Source organism: Pristiophorus japonicus, chromosome 8, assembly GCF_044704955.1.
Source record: "Pristiophorus japonicus isolate sPriJap1 chromosome 8, sPriJap1.hap1, whole genome shotgun sequence".
In the NCBI taxonomy this organism is placed as follows: Eukaryota; Metazoa; Chordata; class Chondrichthyes; family Pristiophoridae; genus Pristiophorus; species Pristiophorus japonicus.
The window spans coordinates 113,102,750-113,120,480 of NC_091984.1; the positions used below are offsets into that span (position 1 = coordinate 113,102,750).

The 17,731-nt window shown below is 43.1% G+C and overlaps 1 protein-coding gene across 3 annotated transcripts in view; it reads left to right on the forward strand.

Annotated features, from left to right (window-relative positions):
* The window catches only part of LOC139268148 (potassium channel subfamily T member 2), a 1,179,460-nt gene that overhangs the window by 373,626 nt on the left and 788,103 nt on the right, over positions 1-17,731 (forward strand). For all 3 annotated transcript variants that reach the window (XM_070886186.1, XM_070886187.1, XM_070886188.1), the window contains exons 2-3: positions 6,997-7,076; positions 16,651-16,750. In XM_070886186.1, the coding sequence (XP_070742287.1) occupies positions 6,997-7,076; positions 16,651-16,750 (180 nt within the window). The remainder of the gene's footprint in view (positions 1-6,996; positions 7,077-16,650; positions 16,751-17,731) is intronic.

Below are 17,731 nucleotides of genomic sequence, written 5' to 3' on the forward strand. Positions count from 1 at the left end.
ATGGCTGCCCCCGCAGCGCCAACATGGTGCTAATGGATACATATTCATGCCCCACGGCGGACTCTGAGTCACTCTCGGCCTAGATCTGGCCTCTGTAATCGGGTGGGCTCTGCCCTGTGCCGTTCTGCCTGCTGCAAACATTATTTTGTGCACGGTGCTTGCCGTTGAGCTTCAATTCTGTGAAGATATCTGTTTCATGTTATCGCTCGTGGATATGAATGCTTGGGCTATCGTGATGGCTTTGCTCAGATCAAGGGATTCGGCAGACAGCAGTTTGTGAAGGATGACCTCGTGGCCAATTCTAAGCACGATAAAGTCCCGCAACATTTCGCCCAAGGATCCTGCAAAGTTGCACTGCCCCGCAAGGCGTCTAAGGTCGGCGACAAAACTCGCCACGTTCTGGCCCTCGGAGTGACAATGCGTATAAAAGCAATACCTGGCCATCAGGATGCTCTCCTTTGGCTTGAAATGTTCCTTAGCCAGCATACACAGCTCTGCATAAGATTTGTCCGTTATTTTGACAGGTACCAGCAAATTTTTAAGGAGGCCATATACCGATGACCCACATACGGTGAGGAGAATCATCATGCGCTTGGTCGCCGTCTCATTGGCCACAAAGTACTGGTTGAAGCGCTCCACGACGGCTTCCCAATCATCACCCTCAACAAATCTCTCAAGAATACCAACGGCAGCCATTACCACGTGAAAGTTCTTGATCCGTTACTCATCGCCAATTTGTTATGTTCAGAATAAATTCACAGGACTACATCGCAAGCCCAAACTGTTGTGACCTTGGTCTCTTTATTCAGACTCCAGAGTGAGGAAGTAACATGGTGAATCATCTTTTATACCTGCTTTCTCCAGGATGCACAGGTGACCCTTAGGTCTCGCACAGGTGTGCCCCCTAGTGACAAGTCTTACATTTGGGCAAAGTCTACATACATACATAACACAAGTGAAGTGCTTTGTAAAAGGGTTTTGTAAAAATCGCATTTACAAAACCTAATTACTTTCGGAACAAGTTTGATTGCAGTATCCCTACACACTGTGTGGCTTTCTGCCATTAAGAGTGTATTATAAAACAAAGGCTGATGTTGCTTAGTACCAATCCATATAACTTTTACAACAAGTGAAAGTGAAGTAGGTTGAAAAATAAAATTTGTATTAGAATCAAGAAGTAATTTCAGGGTTTTATTGTAATTTTAGTTTAGACCACTCTTGAATTCCCCATGAATCTTTTGGGATACTGTTATAAGTTAGAGCATTCCTAGATCAAGTGAGAAAGTAAAAACTATTTTTAAAAATCCAGAATCATTATGGAGTGCTGTAGTAAACAAAAGATTCCCGGTTGACCCTGAGAATTCTGACACTTTAGAGCCTTATTGCCTTACCGTTTTGTCCCGAGTAAGGATATTTGACAGAAGTCCAGATTGTAAAAAAAAAACCACAAAAGAATTGCCTTTGTGTTCTGAACATTCTTGTTGTTCTGGTGTGGTGAAGTCCACACCACAGCACTGGTTGGTGGGTTTCACAGCACTGGCAGCTGAAGGTATTCTAGAACTGATTTCTGGTAGGAAAGTGGGACATTGAAAAATAGCATGGCATACTAAACCTTGGAGCAATTCCATCTGTCTATAGGCAGAGTCTTAGGACATAGAACCAGAATTGTATGAGTGTGATTTTCTAGAACACTCTATCCCTCTTTGACTTTGGTTAGCAATCAGGACACAGCAACCCTGCAGTTTTCTGAGGCCTGGGACAGAGATTTCAGTTCTTCCTTTACATTCCAACATCTGGCAGAATAAACGTTCAAAAGATATTCTTTAACAAACAAAATTAATTGAGTGTAGCAAAATTATATTAATGTAGAAGCTACTGAAAGTGAACAATTTTTTAAGTTGTCTTTTCAATATGGCATTAAAACTTTAAATATATTTCATTTTCCAAATTCAGTCTTCCTCTTACAAAGGAAACAGATTCTGTGGGGACTGCTAGAAACACAAATCATTTCTCTATGCTCATTGCAGGACTATGGGGAAAGAGATGGTGAGTGGGACTAATTGGATACCTCTTTCAAAGAGCCGGCACAGGCACGATGGGCCAAATGACCTCCATCTGTGCTGTAAGATTCAATGATTGTATGATCTCTAGAAACCAATGACTATGATGGTAGAATCCCAGACTGAGCATCAATTGCTGGGGCAGCTAGAATTAAAATGAACAGCCAGCAGCATGCTAGAAGCAGGTGCAATAGAAGGTGAGAGAGGTGATAGTGGATTCATTTCAGTGTTAGCATTAAAGTTTTACTTGTTCAGCTTTAGTTCCTTATTTTGCAATTGAGATTCATTTTCTAACCAAAAAGCAACAATCAAATGATTCAGTGAAAGTGTGATTGTTGAAGAAAATTGGCCATTGATTATATTTATAAAAACTACATAAAGGTTAAATTGATCAAAGTTCAAAAGGATAGTGCTGAGAATGGAACAATTTTTGGTTTTGCATTCAACAGCAGTGTCACTGAGTCCCAGGTATGGAGTGTGGACCATAGGACTAGTGTTACCATACTCATCTGGCAGCACTACGCTTTGCTGGTGATGGGTGAGCAATCTTGTGCATCCAATTTGTAAAACGCTGAATTTTACAAGGCCTGATTTTCCTTGATTAAATGAATCATGGAAGGTTACAGCATGGAAACGGGCCATCTGGTCTGTCAAATGTGTACAATATCTTTTCTCTACATGAGTCTAATTGCATTTTTCTGGCTCAACAAATTCATTAATTTTTTTCAACGACTCTCGAATTCCATTTTTAAATAATTGATGGATAATAACTGTTTGTGGCAGAAAATTCTACATTCTAACCATTCTCTGTAAACCACTATTGTGTAATCTCTCCTCTTCTAGTGGAAGTAATCAACCACTATTAACCTTTTCATAATCGTATTTAGTCTTAAAGACCTTTTTTTGGTCACCCCTTCACCTCCTCAGCTGTGGTGACAAAAACTCCAACTTCTCAAGTCTCACAGTCTCTTTGTAACTCCTCATCCCTGATTTTCATTGATTTTATGATGGAATGCCCAAAATTGTACAAAATGTTGCAAATGTACTGACTTTCAACACTTGGTGCATTCTCCAGGATGTTGAAACCTATTGTGATTTCAGTTTCTGAAGCCAAAATTTATCCCTCTCTTAGCTATCTAATGTAGTTTTTGATGAGGCACAATTGATTCCAGGAGGTAATACTTAAACTCACTCAAACCAGTGAGACTATTAAACACTAAATACAACAATTTTTCATCTTTTCTCATGTTCCAAGGCTATATTAACAGAAGATTCAATACTTAGAGTATGTAGTGGTCAGTAAATGCTATATGGCAGAAAAAAGGGCTTATCTGTTTACTATTTCAGAAACTTTAAAAAAGGAACCAACTATAACTGCAGCATTCAATGCTTTCAACACTTCAAGTAGAAAATTGGAATAGCCTGCCTTGAGGCACCTTTCTTCAGACCACATGAAATGAAGAGGTGATATTAAAGCCTGTTAGCATGGACTTTAAACAGACATCACACTAGATCAATGGGACAGATTCTAAAGGGCTCAATAATCCAATCAATCATGAAGTCTGAAAGGGGATGGAAACAGTGATAAGGGTACAGAGTTTATGTCAAGGGTCAAAGATGGTAGCTTCAATCTTCACGGTATTTAGCTGGAGGAGATTGCAGCTCATCCAGATGTCAGATAAGCTTCTCCTACCTTTTGAAAGATGACTGAAAAAGTAATCTAGTGGGATAATGTGAATTCTAAACGAAATGATCAATTTAAGGTATAATATATGAATGAACAGAATACAGCTTTCTGAGATTCAATCATTTCCTATAACTCCTGTATCATAGGAAAAAAAAACGCAATTTAACATGCATCTAACTCACTTTGCAAGTCAGCACCCACGAAACTGACTACCCATCTTTGGAAAGCAAGACCTTGCTATCTGACTAAATATTCTGGACTCAAACTGTAGATAGTCTCTTAGAAAGAAAGAGAGATAGATAAATTGATCTCTGGCCTCTCCCTGAGCTGGTTGGTCAGCCGAGCTGCAAATCAAATCGACCACCTTGAATGAGAAACTTACTCCCTTGGTATGAGTGTCATAGCAACTGCGTTGCCTGTTCAGCTAAGCCTCCTGCATGCATCTCAGTAATAAACCAATCTAAGATTTGAGGTGTAAGTGTCTATAGGAGATGCTGGATGATTTCCTGGCCTCGAGCACACCTGGTATGTGAGAAACACAACACTGAAGTGGCTGGCAATCCAACTAAGTTGTCGTAAACAACATCCCAGATAGTTTGTGTCTCTCCCTGGGAGTTAATAGAAACATAGAAATTTACAGTGCAGAAGGAGGCCATTTCGGCCCATTGTGTCCGTGCCGGCCGACAAAGAGCCTCACGGCCCTTGGTCAGCAGCCCTAAATGTTGCATATAAACCTATGAACAATGATGGAAAGGCAAAGAGCACCCAGCCCAACCAGTCCGCCTCACACAACTGCGACACCCTTTATACTGAAACATTCTACACTTCACCCAACCGGAGCCATGTGATCTCCTGGGAGAGGCAAAAACCAGATAAAAACCCAGACCAATTTAGGGAGAAAAAATCTGGGAAAATTCCTCTCTGACCCATCCAGGCGATCGAAACTAGTCCAGGAGATCGCCCTGGCCGTATTCTATTCCCTGCAGTACTTACCATTATATCTCCGCCGTCCAACAGAAGGTCATCCAGTCTAATCCCAAATACCAGCTCTAGGTCCGTAACCCTGCAGGTTACTGCACTTTAAGTGCCCATCCAATCTTTTGTGAACTGAATCTAAATTCATAGCAACATTGCAAAATAAATTTCACCAAACTCCCTTCTAATTCAGAGGAATAGGTAAAACATCTCAATGTTACTGTTGTGTTAGAAGTATCATTTGTGAAGTTCTTTGTCCACTTGTACTTTGCAACTTGAATTTGTTCCTTGCCACAGCATGCACTGCATGGAACAGCAGCCAATGTTGAACAGCGTGACATTATCTAAATGGAGTTGTGGTACAGATCAGTCATGATCTAATTGAATGGTGGAACATGCTTGAGGGGTTGAATGCCTTACTCATATGAGGATCACATTATGGCATGCTTGCTGTACCCATCTACTTAAGATAAGATACTAGGTGTAGCTTTACCTTACAAGGTTTTTCAGGTTGACAAACTTTCCCATCTACTCCAAAATCCTGTAGGTGGTTGAGGCTGCATTTACCCAATGCACTGCCTCCTCCAAAGCACCCTGTAATGATTTCCTGTGGGCCAAAGAAGGCAACCCTGCTTTCTCCCACCTTTCGGAACAGCAACCATACAGCTGTATCAGTGAATGCTGATGTTCTGTCGTGATGTTGCTCCATTAGATCACAACACAAGCTATTTCGACTGTTCGGAATTTTACAAGGCAGAAACCACGCTTTGCATTAAAATGCAACCTTAAAGCAAAAGCAAAATAATGCAGATGCTGTAAATCTGAAAACAAAATAGAAAATGCTAGAAATGCTCAGCAATTCAGGCAGCATCTGTACAGAGAGAAACAGAGTTAACGGCTGGAATTTACCCTAAAAATGTGGGGTTTGGAATGTGGGGTAGTTAAATTGTTAAAAATGTGATTCCTGACCTGATCCCGCCTCCAACGCGCCCACTTCCAGTTTTGCTAGAGGTGGAATGGGGAGCGGGCAGCCCACCGGCTCCCAGGGGGCGTTACCTTAATCTAAATAATGTGACATGGCTGGAAGCCTCTTTTTTCCCCTCCATTTTGAATTTAACTGCATGTGGACAGGTTTCACACAATTCGTGAAACCCGGCAGTTATACCGAGGCAGGGACTGCATCATCCAGGAGGTAAGTTGCTTTGTACCTTACTCCTGGATCCAGGGTCCCTCCCTAACCCATCCCTCACAATCGGAGACCCTACCACGATGGCTGTGATCGCCTCCTCAGGCCACCACTCCCCACCATGAGGCCTCACCCTCCTCACCCCACCGATGATGCTGAAGTTGGCCACAATCCTCCAGTGGCCCGACTTAATCCTCCCCGCCTTCCCTGCTGATCCTCGATTACCCCCCGGTCCCCATCCAACCACCCCCATACCAACCCCCCCGATGCACGGTGAACCCCCACTGTATACCCTGCCTCCCCGTAATCCCTCCCCACCTCCCCCCCCGCACGATCCCCAAAGGCCGAGTCCCCGACCCACCTCACACGATCCCCGATGCCAAACGCTGTCCCCTTCCTGAAATGTGCAATGCCGATCCCGCTCCCGCGATCCTTGATACCCGATGACGATCTCGCCCCCCCATGCCCCCCCCCCCCCCCGAATTGAACCCTTGCATCCGCAGGTCTACCCACTCGCAGCCAGCCAGCCTCTTTATCTGTCTGACTGCGAGCCGGAATCTAAGGTCACACAGGCAAATGAGGTCCGACCGTTAAAGTCAGCAGGGCCTGCAGGAATCCCAGCCTCCTGGAGAAAATTCCGGCCAACGTTTCAGGTCAATGACCTTTCGTTAGATCTGGAAAAAGTTAGAGAAGTAACAGATTTTAAACAAGTACAGAGACAGGGAAAGTAGGGAGGGATGGAAAGAACAAAAGGAAAGCTCTGTGATAGGATGGAAGGCAGGAGTGATTAAAAGACAAAAGGGATGATGGCACAAGGTGAAGGCGATGGTGATGGGACAAGTAAAGAAACAAAGGATGGGTCTAGATAGGGTGCAAATAGGAATATCAGAGTCATCAGCAACAGTTGCCATCTGAAAAATGGGGACAGAGGTTTGCACCATCATCCCTTTAATTATTTGTGTTATTACAAATCCCACCACAAATCTGTGAGCGCTACTTAAGTAGTTATTTTTTATTGTTTCTTTATATATTATGAGAGTAATTCCAAGAATCTTAAATTTGGTTGCATATTTTTTGTTCATTCTCAGGATACAAGTTGAATTTTATGTGAATGAAAATACGTTCAAAGAGCGTCTAAAGCTATTTTTCATCAAAAACCAAAGATCAAGTAAGTACCTTCTATGATCACTTAATTTTTACAATTAAACTTGAAAAAATGATCTCATAAGTACATTTTTGTTCAAGAAAGGAGAAAAGGGAACTTCAGGAGCTGAAGAAACTCATCTTCCCCTGGAGCATACTTCAGCTGCTGTGAACATTGACTTTAACATTTTTAGACCTTGTCCGTCTCCAAGATCTTCCTATTTAGTTCTACTATTTGCATTCCACTTGATATAGCTGCCTGATTTTCAAGTTACCTTGCCTATGAAATTCATCAGCCCGCCGCCCACTGCTGCCCATTCCCGCTGACATTCCTCCTGAAGATCCATCCAGTGCCACCTTGGAGGTGGCCTGGAGTGGCTGGAGCGGGCGGGAGGGGAGAGCCACTGGGAACCGCCCGTTGATGTCAGCGGACCACCAAGTGGGGCAACTGACCTCCCGCCCGCCGAGCTCCCAGATTACTGTGGGCGGGAGTCGGCGGCAGAACGCGGGTGGACCGCTGCATGGAGACTGGTCTGTCCCCGACAGTGAGTATGAAGAACCTGAAAAAAAGGTAAGTGAACATTTTTTTTAAAATTTTCAACAGCGACTTACTTGCATGGGGTCCCTGGAGGTCTTCCAATAGTTTTTAAATTTTTTATTGGTGATTTTTTTTTCAGGTCTTCGACACCATCCTCGGCGGCAATTGGACGGTAAGCGACTCTGCTGCCGAGAATGAGATCTCCAGCTCGCTGCCACCCAGATTGGCGGCGTACATCATCCATTTGCCGCCCGCTGACCTTCGAGGGACCTCAGCCATGAATATCCCGCCGAAAGTACCGTCCGGTACATTGACGGCATTGTGGGTGGAACTTGGGCGGGCGGAAGCCTTGCTGAAGAACGGGCGCCCATTCTTTCCCGCGGGGGGAGGAGGAGGCGCCCATTCTTTCCCGCGGGGGGAGGAGAAGGCGCCCGTTCTTTCCCGCAGGGGGGGAGGAGGTGCCCGTTCTTCCCGCGGGGGGGGGGGGGGGAGGCGCCCGTTCTTCCCGCGGGGGGGGGGGGGAGGAGGCGCCCGTTCTTCCCGCGGGGGGGGGGGGGAGGAGGCGCCCGTTCTTCCCGCGGGGGGGGGGGGAGGAGGCGCCCGTTCTTCCCGCGGGGGGGGGGAGGAGGCGCCCGTTCTTTCCCGCGGGGGGAGGAGGAAGCGCCCATTCTTCCCGCGGGGGGGGAGGAGGCGCCCGTTCTTCCCGCAGGGGAGGGGGGAAGGAGACAGTGAGAAGGCTGCAAGTGCTGATGTGCTGATGGCAATGTGCTTTTATTAAAAAATGTTCAAAAATTAAACAGCTACAAAGAACTACAAAAATGGCCGAGTGCCAATGTTTCCTTCACACTGCGCGTGCGCGAACGCTCCAACGCGCACGCGCAGCATTGCCGGCAGGAAAAAAACTAATTTAAATAGAACCCGCCCCCTCCCACTTACAAAATCGGCGCAAGAGTAGGCTCCGCCCCCCTGGGTGCCACGCCAAACAGACAAGGAGCTGCAGAACGCTCCAGAATTGCGAGTTTTGTTTTAGGCGCGAAAAACGGGTGCCCCGCTCGGAGGGCCGCCTGTTTTTTATCGTGTGCAAACTTGGGCCCATAGTGTCCAGGAGTGATCGCGTAAGGTCAATGCTCTCCGCACTTGTTGCGCCCCACCACTGGGACCCGCAGCCTCGGATGGTAGGAAACCATGGAATGTCCCACCAATACTCAAACCACTAGTCACGAAAGGGGCTGGCGCCTCAATGGGCGGCACCTGTACCTCCTCCAAAGTCAGTAAAACAGTGGGGACTTCATCCATCTCCATCTCTTCCCCCTCTCCTTCCTGCTCACCCCATGCTCTTGGTCTGGAGGGTGGGATTGGAAGATGTTCTCTTTAGGCTCGTCCGCGTCTGAATCTTCTTCTGCATCGTCAGGGTTGGTCTCAAGTTCTGCAAAATATAACAGAACACAGACAAATGGTTAGCAGCAGAGGAGGGGGCAGGGTGGGTGGCATGAGTAGGCTCCAGGCAGCAGGCTGATTTGAAGGACCACGATGAATGATAGCAAATTGCATCAACCGAAGCGTAGCTGACAAGACATCCCCAGGAACCAAAGCAAGGCTATCCCGCACAGTACTTAACATTTAGCAAAGCCAGACTGTAGAATTTGCAGGACTTACCTCTCCCTCAAGTGTGGGCCCAGCCTTAAATGCAGGAAGGACCCATCAAAGCAGCGACCCTCTCCAAAGGGTGTCAGTGGCTGAAGATTTGCCGGACCTCCTCCTGTTCGAGTTCTTACCCTTTTGTTTTGTGCCACCTTCCTCTGCAAAGATGAAAATGCAACTTTTTAGAGAGGGTGTCTTTCTGCTAGGTGGGACATATACAGCTGGTTACATTTACAATTGCAATTCCATTGAATGAATGAAAAATTACTTACACTAACTACTTGACCAAAGTCCTGCCACTTCTTTTTACACTGGCCTCCACATCTCGTGATGGTCTCCATTGCACAGTAATCTTCTGCAACTTGGTTCCAGCATTTCTTCTTTTCTTTGGGTGGAACTTTTATGTGACCTCTGCTAGTGTGCAGGCACTGCCATCTGGCCTCAATCACAGTAACTATTGCCTCCACTTCTTCCTGTAAGAAATTCTTCATCCTTGCACCGTGTTGCATCTTGTATTGCATCTCCAATTTTTCCAATGCTCTCACACAGCACTCAACGTTCTCACACACACAACTGGCTCTTTAAAAATGGCCGATTGCAGACCTGGAGCTATACTGCGCATGCGCATCCAATGGGATCACGTCAAAAATGTCCTTTTTTTTCACGCATGCGCAGAAGGTGCGGCATTATTTTTTCAGCGCACCCCCCGAGGTGACTGGACAGGCTGCGCAGCGTCAAATTTGAAAAATACAGCAGGGAAACTTCAGACAAATGTTTTTGGTGCATTTCTGGCCTAGAAAAACGGGCGCAACTCTGGCAATACGCCAAAAAACGGGTGCGGGCAAAATTAAGCCCTTTGTTTTTAACTTCAGATTTCCTGTATTTGCGATTTTTCTTTTTTATGTATTAAAACCTATTGAACTGTTCCATCATTCAGATAAAGCTGTCTTCCAGTTTAAAATAATGGTGACACTGTGCTGCAGGGACCAGCATCAAATAGAGTGCAATGTGTAGCCAGCAAACGTGAATTAGACTACACCTCACACTCCACTAAGCAATAAAGGAACTTTGTGTGTAAATACAAGCATGCCTGCACGGGGCTCTAGTCACTAGCTGACTGAATTTTCATGTTCGAAGATTCTTGATGGAAGGGTCCGCTTTCTTTTAACACTAATAACATTCAAATGGGGGCAGTCTCACACCAGTTAAATATTTTGACACTTTGGGATCTAGTCATCAGCCTGATTCCCAAATATTACTGTTGCTTTTGCAAACAATGTGCATCTTCAATTACTTTGAGGGACAGCATTAAAATGGAAATAGTTGGCTACTTCTGCTTTTGTTGTTCTTAGTAATGCAGAAATTATGATATTTTACTCATTTCTTGATATATTTTATATGGGAAGATAACGTGTCTTTATGATTTAAGGGGATAGTTTAATTTCATTTTCAGACTAATCATTCTTGAAGTGCTAAGTTGATCATTTATCAACTTCAACACTAAAGTGTTAGAAACAAACTATATATTCTTCATTGTGTTGCACAGTATTAAGGCTTTATGTTTTTTTATTCATTTTAATTCCTCACTGCATTATTTTTCCTCCAAGAGAGAAGGCAGATAGATAATCTACTCTCAGGCTTCTGAACAATGTCACTAAACCTGGAGTCTTGTGAGGAGGATGAGATAGCCCGTGGTTACTTATCCTCTGATTTTTACCTGTCTTTTTATAAAGCCTTTGGCTCTCCATTCACGATATTTCTGCAGCTCAACCACACCCTCACCACCACCTTTGATGCCCTAGTCCTTGTTAAAATAATGACTCTCTCACCTTGGCCACTCTCCCGGTACTGCCCTGATCTTCGCTCCCTTAAGTCTAAGGGATGCAGACTTGAATAGATATGGTGGACAACTGGTTTAGCCATTCACCGCCAGATCTGGCTGGGCCACATAAAGCATTATCGGGTCTTGCTCTCGCCTGCCAAAATTGCTCATTCTGGAATGCAAAGATAAATCCGGCTTCTATTCTCTACTGCTAACCGTTTCTTAACCCCTCTTTGTCTCCTCCACCCTCACCTCTGACAACAAGTGTGAGGAGCTCATAGACTTCTTTGTCTCTAAGATTGAGACCATCCATTTAGCTGCCTCTGCCACTTTCCTTCCTTCCCCTAGCCCACCGGGCCAAACTTCTTCTAAGGTTGCCCTCTGCCCTAGCCCTGAACTCACATCTTTCTCCAGTTTCTCTTTGATCACCCCTCTTGACCTCTCCGCACTCATCTTGTCCACGAGACCCACTTCCTGCTCCCTTGACCCTATTCCCACCGAACTGCTGACCACCCAACTTCATTTTCTGGTTCCCATGTTAGCTGACATTGTTAATGGTTCCCTCTCCTCAGGTACTATCCCCCTCTCCTTCAAATCTGCCATCATTATCCCTCTCCTCAAAAACCAACCCTTGACCCCTTCATCCATGCAAACTGCCATCCCATCTCCAACCCCCCTTTCCTCGTCAAAGACCTTGAATGTGTTGTCGCCTTCCAAATCCGTGTCAAAATTCCCGCAACTCCATATTTGAATCCCTCCAAAAAGGTTTCCGCCCCTGCCAAAGTACTGAAACGGCACGCATCAAAGTCACAGATGATATTCTTTGTGACTGTGACAAAGGTAAACTATCCCCACTCATCCTTCTTGACTTGTCTGCAGCCTTTGACATAATTGACCACTCCATTCTTCTCCAATGTTGTCCAGTTGGGTGGGAGCGCACTCACCTGGTTCCGTTCTTATCTATCGAATCGTAGCCTGAGAATCACCTACAAAAGCTTTTCTTCCCGCTCCCGCATCATTACCTCTGGTGCCTCCAAAGGATCTAGCCTTGGCCGCCTCCTACTTCTCATCTACATGCTACCCCTTGGCAACATCAACCGAAAATATGGCGTCAGTTTCCACATGTACACTGACAATACCAAACTCGACCTCACCACCGCTTCTCTCGACCCCTCCATGGTCTCTACATTGTCAGACTGCTTGTCCGACATCCAGTTCTGGTTGAGCAGAAATGTTCTCCCAATTAAATATTGGGAGGACAGAAGCCATTGTTTTTGGTCCCCATTCTCTCGTCACTGACTCCATCCCTCGCCCTAAAATCTCTGCCCTTGCCTCAGCTCATCCTTTGCTGAAACCCTCATCCATGCCTTTGTTATCTCTAGACTTGACTATTCCAATGCACTGCTGGCTGGCCTCCCACATTGTACCCTACGTAAACTTGAGGTCATCCAAAACTCAGCTTCCCGTGTCCTAACTCGCACCAAGTCCCGTTCACCCATCACCCCTATGCTCTCTGACCTACATTGGCTCTCGTTTAAGCATCACCTTGATTTCAAAATTCTCATCCTTGTTTTCAAATCCCTCCATGGCCTCGCCTCTCCCTATCTCTATAATCTCCTCAGGCCCCGAGATGTCTGCGCTCCTCTAATTCTGCCCTCTTGAGCATCGCTGATTATAATTGCTCAACTATTGGTGGCGTGCCTTCTGTTGCATAGGCACTAAGCTCTGGAATTCCCAGCCAAAACCACTCTGCCTCTCTTTCTTCCTTTAAGATGCTCCTTAAAACCTACGTCTTTGACCAAGCTTTTGGTCACATGGCCTAATTTCTTCTTATGTGGCTTGGTGTCAAATTTTTTGCCTTCTAGTACTCCTGTGAATCGCCTTGGGATGTTTTACCATGTGAAAGACGCTATATAAATACAAGTTGTTGTTATATAAGAATATAAGAAATAGGAGCAGGAGTAAGCCATTTGGCCCCTCGAGCTTGCTCCACCATTCAATAAGATCTTGGCCTCAACTCCACTTCCCTACCCACTCCCGGTAACCCTTGACTCCCTTCAAAAACTCCATTCAAAAATGTGTCTATCTCCACCCTAAATGTATTCAATGACCCAGCCTCCACAGCTCTCTGGGATAGAGAATTCAAAAGCTGCATGACACTTTGAGAGAAGAATTTCCTCCTCATTTCCGTTTTAAATGCGCTACCCCTTATTCTGAAACGATACCCTCCTGGTTCTAGATTCCCCCATGAGGGGAAACATCCTCGCTGCATCTACCCTGTCAAGCCCCATCAGAATCTTATACTTTTCAATAAGATCACCTCTCATTCTTCTAAACTCCAATGAGTATAGGCCCAACCTGCTCAACCTTTCTTCATAACACAAGCCCTTCATCTCAGGAATCAAACTTCGTAAACCTTCTCTGAACTTCCTCCAATGCAAGTATATCCCTCATTAAATAAGGAGACCAAAACTATAAGCAGTACTCCAGGTGTGGTCTCATCAACACCCTGTACAGTTGTAGCAGGACTTCCCTACTTTTATACTCAGTCCCCCTTGCAATAAAGGCCAACATTCCATTTCCTTTCTAATTACTTGCTACACCTGCATGGTAACTTTATAAGTTTCCTGTACAAGGACCCCCAGATCCTTCTGTAGCACAGCATTTTGTAATCTCTCTCATTTAAATAATAATATGCTTTCTTATCTTTCCTACCAAAGTGGATAAACTCACATTTTCCCACATTATACTCCATCTGCCAAATTTTTGCCCATTCACTTGGCCTGGCTATAGCCCCTTGCAGATTTTGTGTGTCCTCCTCACTATTTGCTTTCCCACCCATCTTTGTATCATCAGCAAACTTGGCTACATTACACTTGGTCCCTTCATCCAAGTCATTAATATAGATTGTAAATAGTTGAGGCCCCAGCACTGATCCCTGTGGCACCCCACTAGTTACATTTTACCAACCTGAAAATTACCCATTTATCCCGACTCTCTGTTTTATGTTAGTTAGCCAATCCTCTATCCATGCTTATATATTACGCCCAACCCCGTGAGCTCTTATCTTGTGCATTAACCTTTTATGTGGCACCTTATCGGATGCCAAATACATGCCATCTACTGGTTCCCCTTTATCCATCCTGCTCGTTACATCTTCAAAAAGAACTCCAGCAAATTTGTCAAACATGATTTCCCTTTCATAAAACCATGCTGATTCTGTTTGACTGTTTTATGATTTTCTCAATGTCCTGCTACTACTTCCTTAATAATGGATTCCAGCATTTTCCCAATGACAGATGTTAGGCTAACTGGTCTATAGTTTCCTGATTCCTGTCTCCCTCCTTTCTTAATTCGGGGCATTACATTTGCGGTTTTCCAATCTGCTCGGATCTCTCCAGAATCCCGGGAATTTTGCTCGATTACAACCAATGCAATCACTCTCTCTACAACCACTTATTTTAAGACTCTCAGATCCAGGGGACGTCCACCTTTAGACCTATTAGTTTGTCTAGAACTTTTTCTCCATTGATAATGATTGTTTTAAGTTCCCCCCTCCCATTAGCCCCTAGATTATCAATTATTGGGATGCTTTTAGTGTCTTCTACCTTGAAGACCGATACAAAATATTTGTTCAAAGTCTCTGCCATTTCCCTCTTTCCCATTATTAATTCCCCAGTTTCATCCTCTAAGGGACCAACATTTACTTTAGCTACTCTTCCTTTTTATATACCTGTAGAAGCTCTTACTGCCTGTGTTTTACATTCCTTGCTAGTTTACTCTCATAAATTACCTTCCCTCTCTTTATTATATTTTTAGTCGTCTGTTGCTGGTTTCTAAAATTTCCCAACCCTCTGGCCTTCCACTATTCTTCGCAGCATTGTATGCCTTTGTTTTCAATTTGATACCATCCTTTACTTCCTTAGTTAATCAGTTATGGTTCATCCTTCTCTTAGAATCTTTCCTTCTCACTAGAATATATCTTTGCTGAGAGTTAATTAAATATCTCCTTAAATGTTTGCCACTGTTTATCTACTGTCTTATCCTTTAATCTATCTTTCTAGTCCACTTTAGCCAATTCTGCCTTCATACCTTTATAATTGCCTTTATTTAAGCCCAGGACACTGGTTTGAGACCTAGCTTTCTCACCCTCAAACTGAATTTGAAATTCTACCATGATATGATCACTCTTCCCAAGAGGATCCTTTACAATGAGATTATTAATTAATCCAGTCTCATTACACAGTACCAGATCTAAAAAAAAGTCTGCTCCCTGGTTGGTTCCACAATGTATTGTTCTAAGAAACCATCCCGAATACACTCTATGAACTCTTCATCAAGGCTACCATTGGCAATTTGATTTGTCCAATCAATATGAAGATTAAAATCACCCATAATTATTGCCGTACCTTTCTTACAAACCTCCATTATTTCTTGATTTATACTCTGTCCTACAGTATAGCTACTGTTATGCTAGACTACTCCCACCAGTGACTTATTTCCCTTATTATTTCTTATCTCCACCCAAACTGATTCTGCATCTTGATCTTCTGAGGCAATATCATTTCTCACTACTGCACTGATCTCATCCTTTATTAACAGAGATACCCCAACTCCTTTTCCTTTCTGCTTATCCTTCTGAAATGGCAAATACCCCTGAATATTCAGTTCCTAGCCTTTGCAACCACATCTCTGTAATGGCAATCAGATCATACTCATTTATTTCTATGTGTGCCATCAACTCATCTATCTTGTTACACATGCTGCGTGCATTCAGATAAATTTTGTCTTTTTACCATTTTTCCCTACTCTGACCCCACTTTCTGATGCACTCTTATTACTTTATACACACTGTCCCTTCCTGTCACACTCTGTTTATCATTACCCCTGTCGCTACCCTGCACTATTGCCTTCTCCTTTCGATTTGACTTTTTAAATTTCCACTCACCTGATCTCCCTCTCACTATTTAGTTGTTGTTGTTATCTGGCTTCACTCGATGGGGAGGCTACAACCTTTCAATAGGTCCCTCTCCTAAACTATACAAGTTACTTCATAACTGAATGTCAGTAGTATTCAGATCTAGGTTCATAGGCACTAAAGACCTGCATATGATATTAAGGGCATTGGCTTCAAGTAACCTAACCATTATACTCAAAAAATCTAAGTTAAATTCAGATAGCTTCAGCCCCTGACAATATTCAATATAGTTTTATCTTTGGGAAGGTAATTGAAAAGTATTTTTCTATTTAAATGTTTAATTAGAGAGAAAATAAGTTATCCTCGTCTCTTATTTTGACCCAAGTTAAATATTGCTGGTCTTATGATTAGAAAATTAAAACAAACGTGTTAATTTCTTTTCAGTTAACTAAGATTATAATTATATTTAAATTTAAATGTTTGATATAAAATATTGATGAAAATCTGTGCCTACGTAAGATATAAATGTTATTGTATATATTTACTTTGATTTTACTCATGTGGCTTAATCCAAATTTTATGCTCAGAACATTGAATTGTGAGTTTAGTTTTTGTCTATGAATTGGAACAAAAATAATTATTGTAATTAAAATGAGAGATTTTAATTTGAACCATTTCAGGCCTAAGAATACGTCTGTTCAACTTTTCTCTCAAGCTACTGAGTTGCTTATTGTACATTATTCGTGTATTACTTGATGATCCCAGAGAAAGAAATGGATGGTAAGTACAAAAACAAGTCTTTATTCTAACTCAGTTAGGTACTTTATTACAATGCATTTAGAAACTACACTACATATAATATAGTATAATAATTTTGGCCTTTCTATGCTCAGAAAACCAAAATCCACCTTGTGATTCTTCATGTCACAATACTCTAGGGAATAACGCTATCACAAAGATTCTGCATCATGTGCTGAAGCGTAAGCAACCATATTTGATTGTAGAATTCTGGACATATGAGAGATAATTGTACAAGATCAGACTCCTGGCATGGAGCTATGTGGACTGGTAGTGTATGTCAGGAAATTGCAAGCACTCTTCAGATAATTTTATGTTCATGGACAGAAAATCACGAGAACACTTCTGGGAAGGCTCTCCACCAGGAATACGATTTGTACAATCAACTGCAGGCACTATAATGTTATTAAAGTAGGTACTTTCTACATCAATTCAACAATCTCTTGTCCCTATTAGCCTATAATCATTTTGTACTGTGTTTTGACAGCACACTGCTTGTTTTTCCATTTTATTTTTTCCATTTTATTTACCTTTTTTCCTCGATATGTGTTCATACTGATTTCAGTTCCCTAGTGTTCACTGAATAAGAACTTACGTATTTTTTTCATAAATTTGATGAATCTTTAGTTTGAACCAAAAACATATGTACAAGATGATCAGGTTTGCAACGTTCTACTATTCTAGATAGTACATGTTATGAGGAAGAAGTGAAACACTGGTATTATCTTTATACATTCTCCATTTTTGACTAACATTCCCTCTCCAACTCTCATGTTACATAATTTTTTTGCACACCGTCAAAGATGAGAATTGTAGGAACTGGTAACTACTTTCTATAGTCAATCAGTCCATCATATAGTTAAGTGTACAGTTTGTGCTTTTAAGCATCATGCTTAACTTGAAAACTTATTGTAACTTCAAGATAATTAATGATCAAATGTTCAGTGTGTCTGATAATTTTAT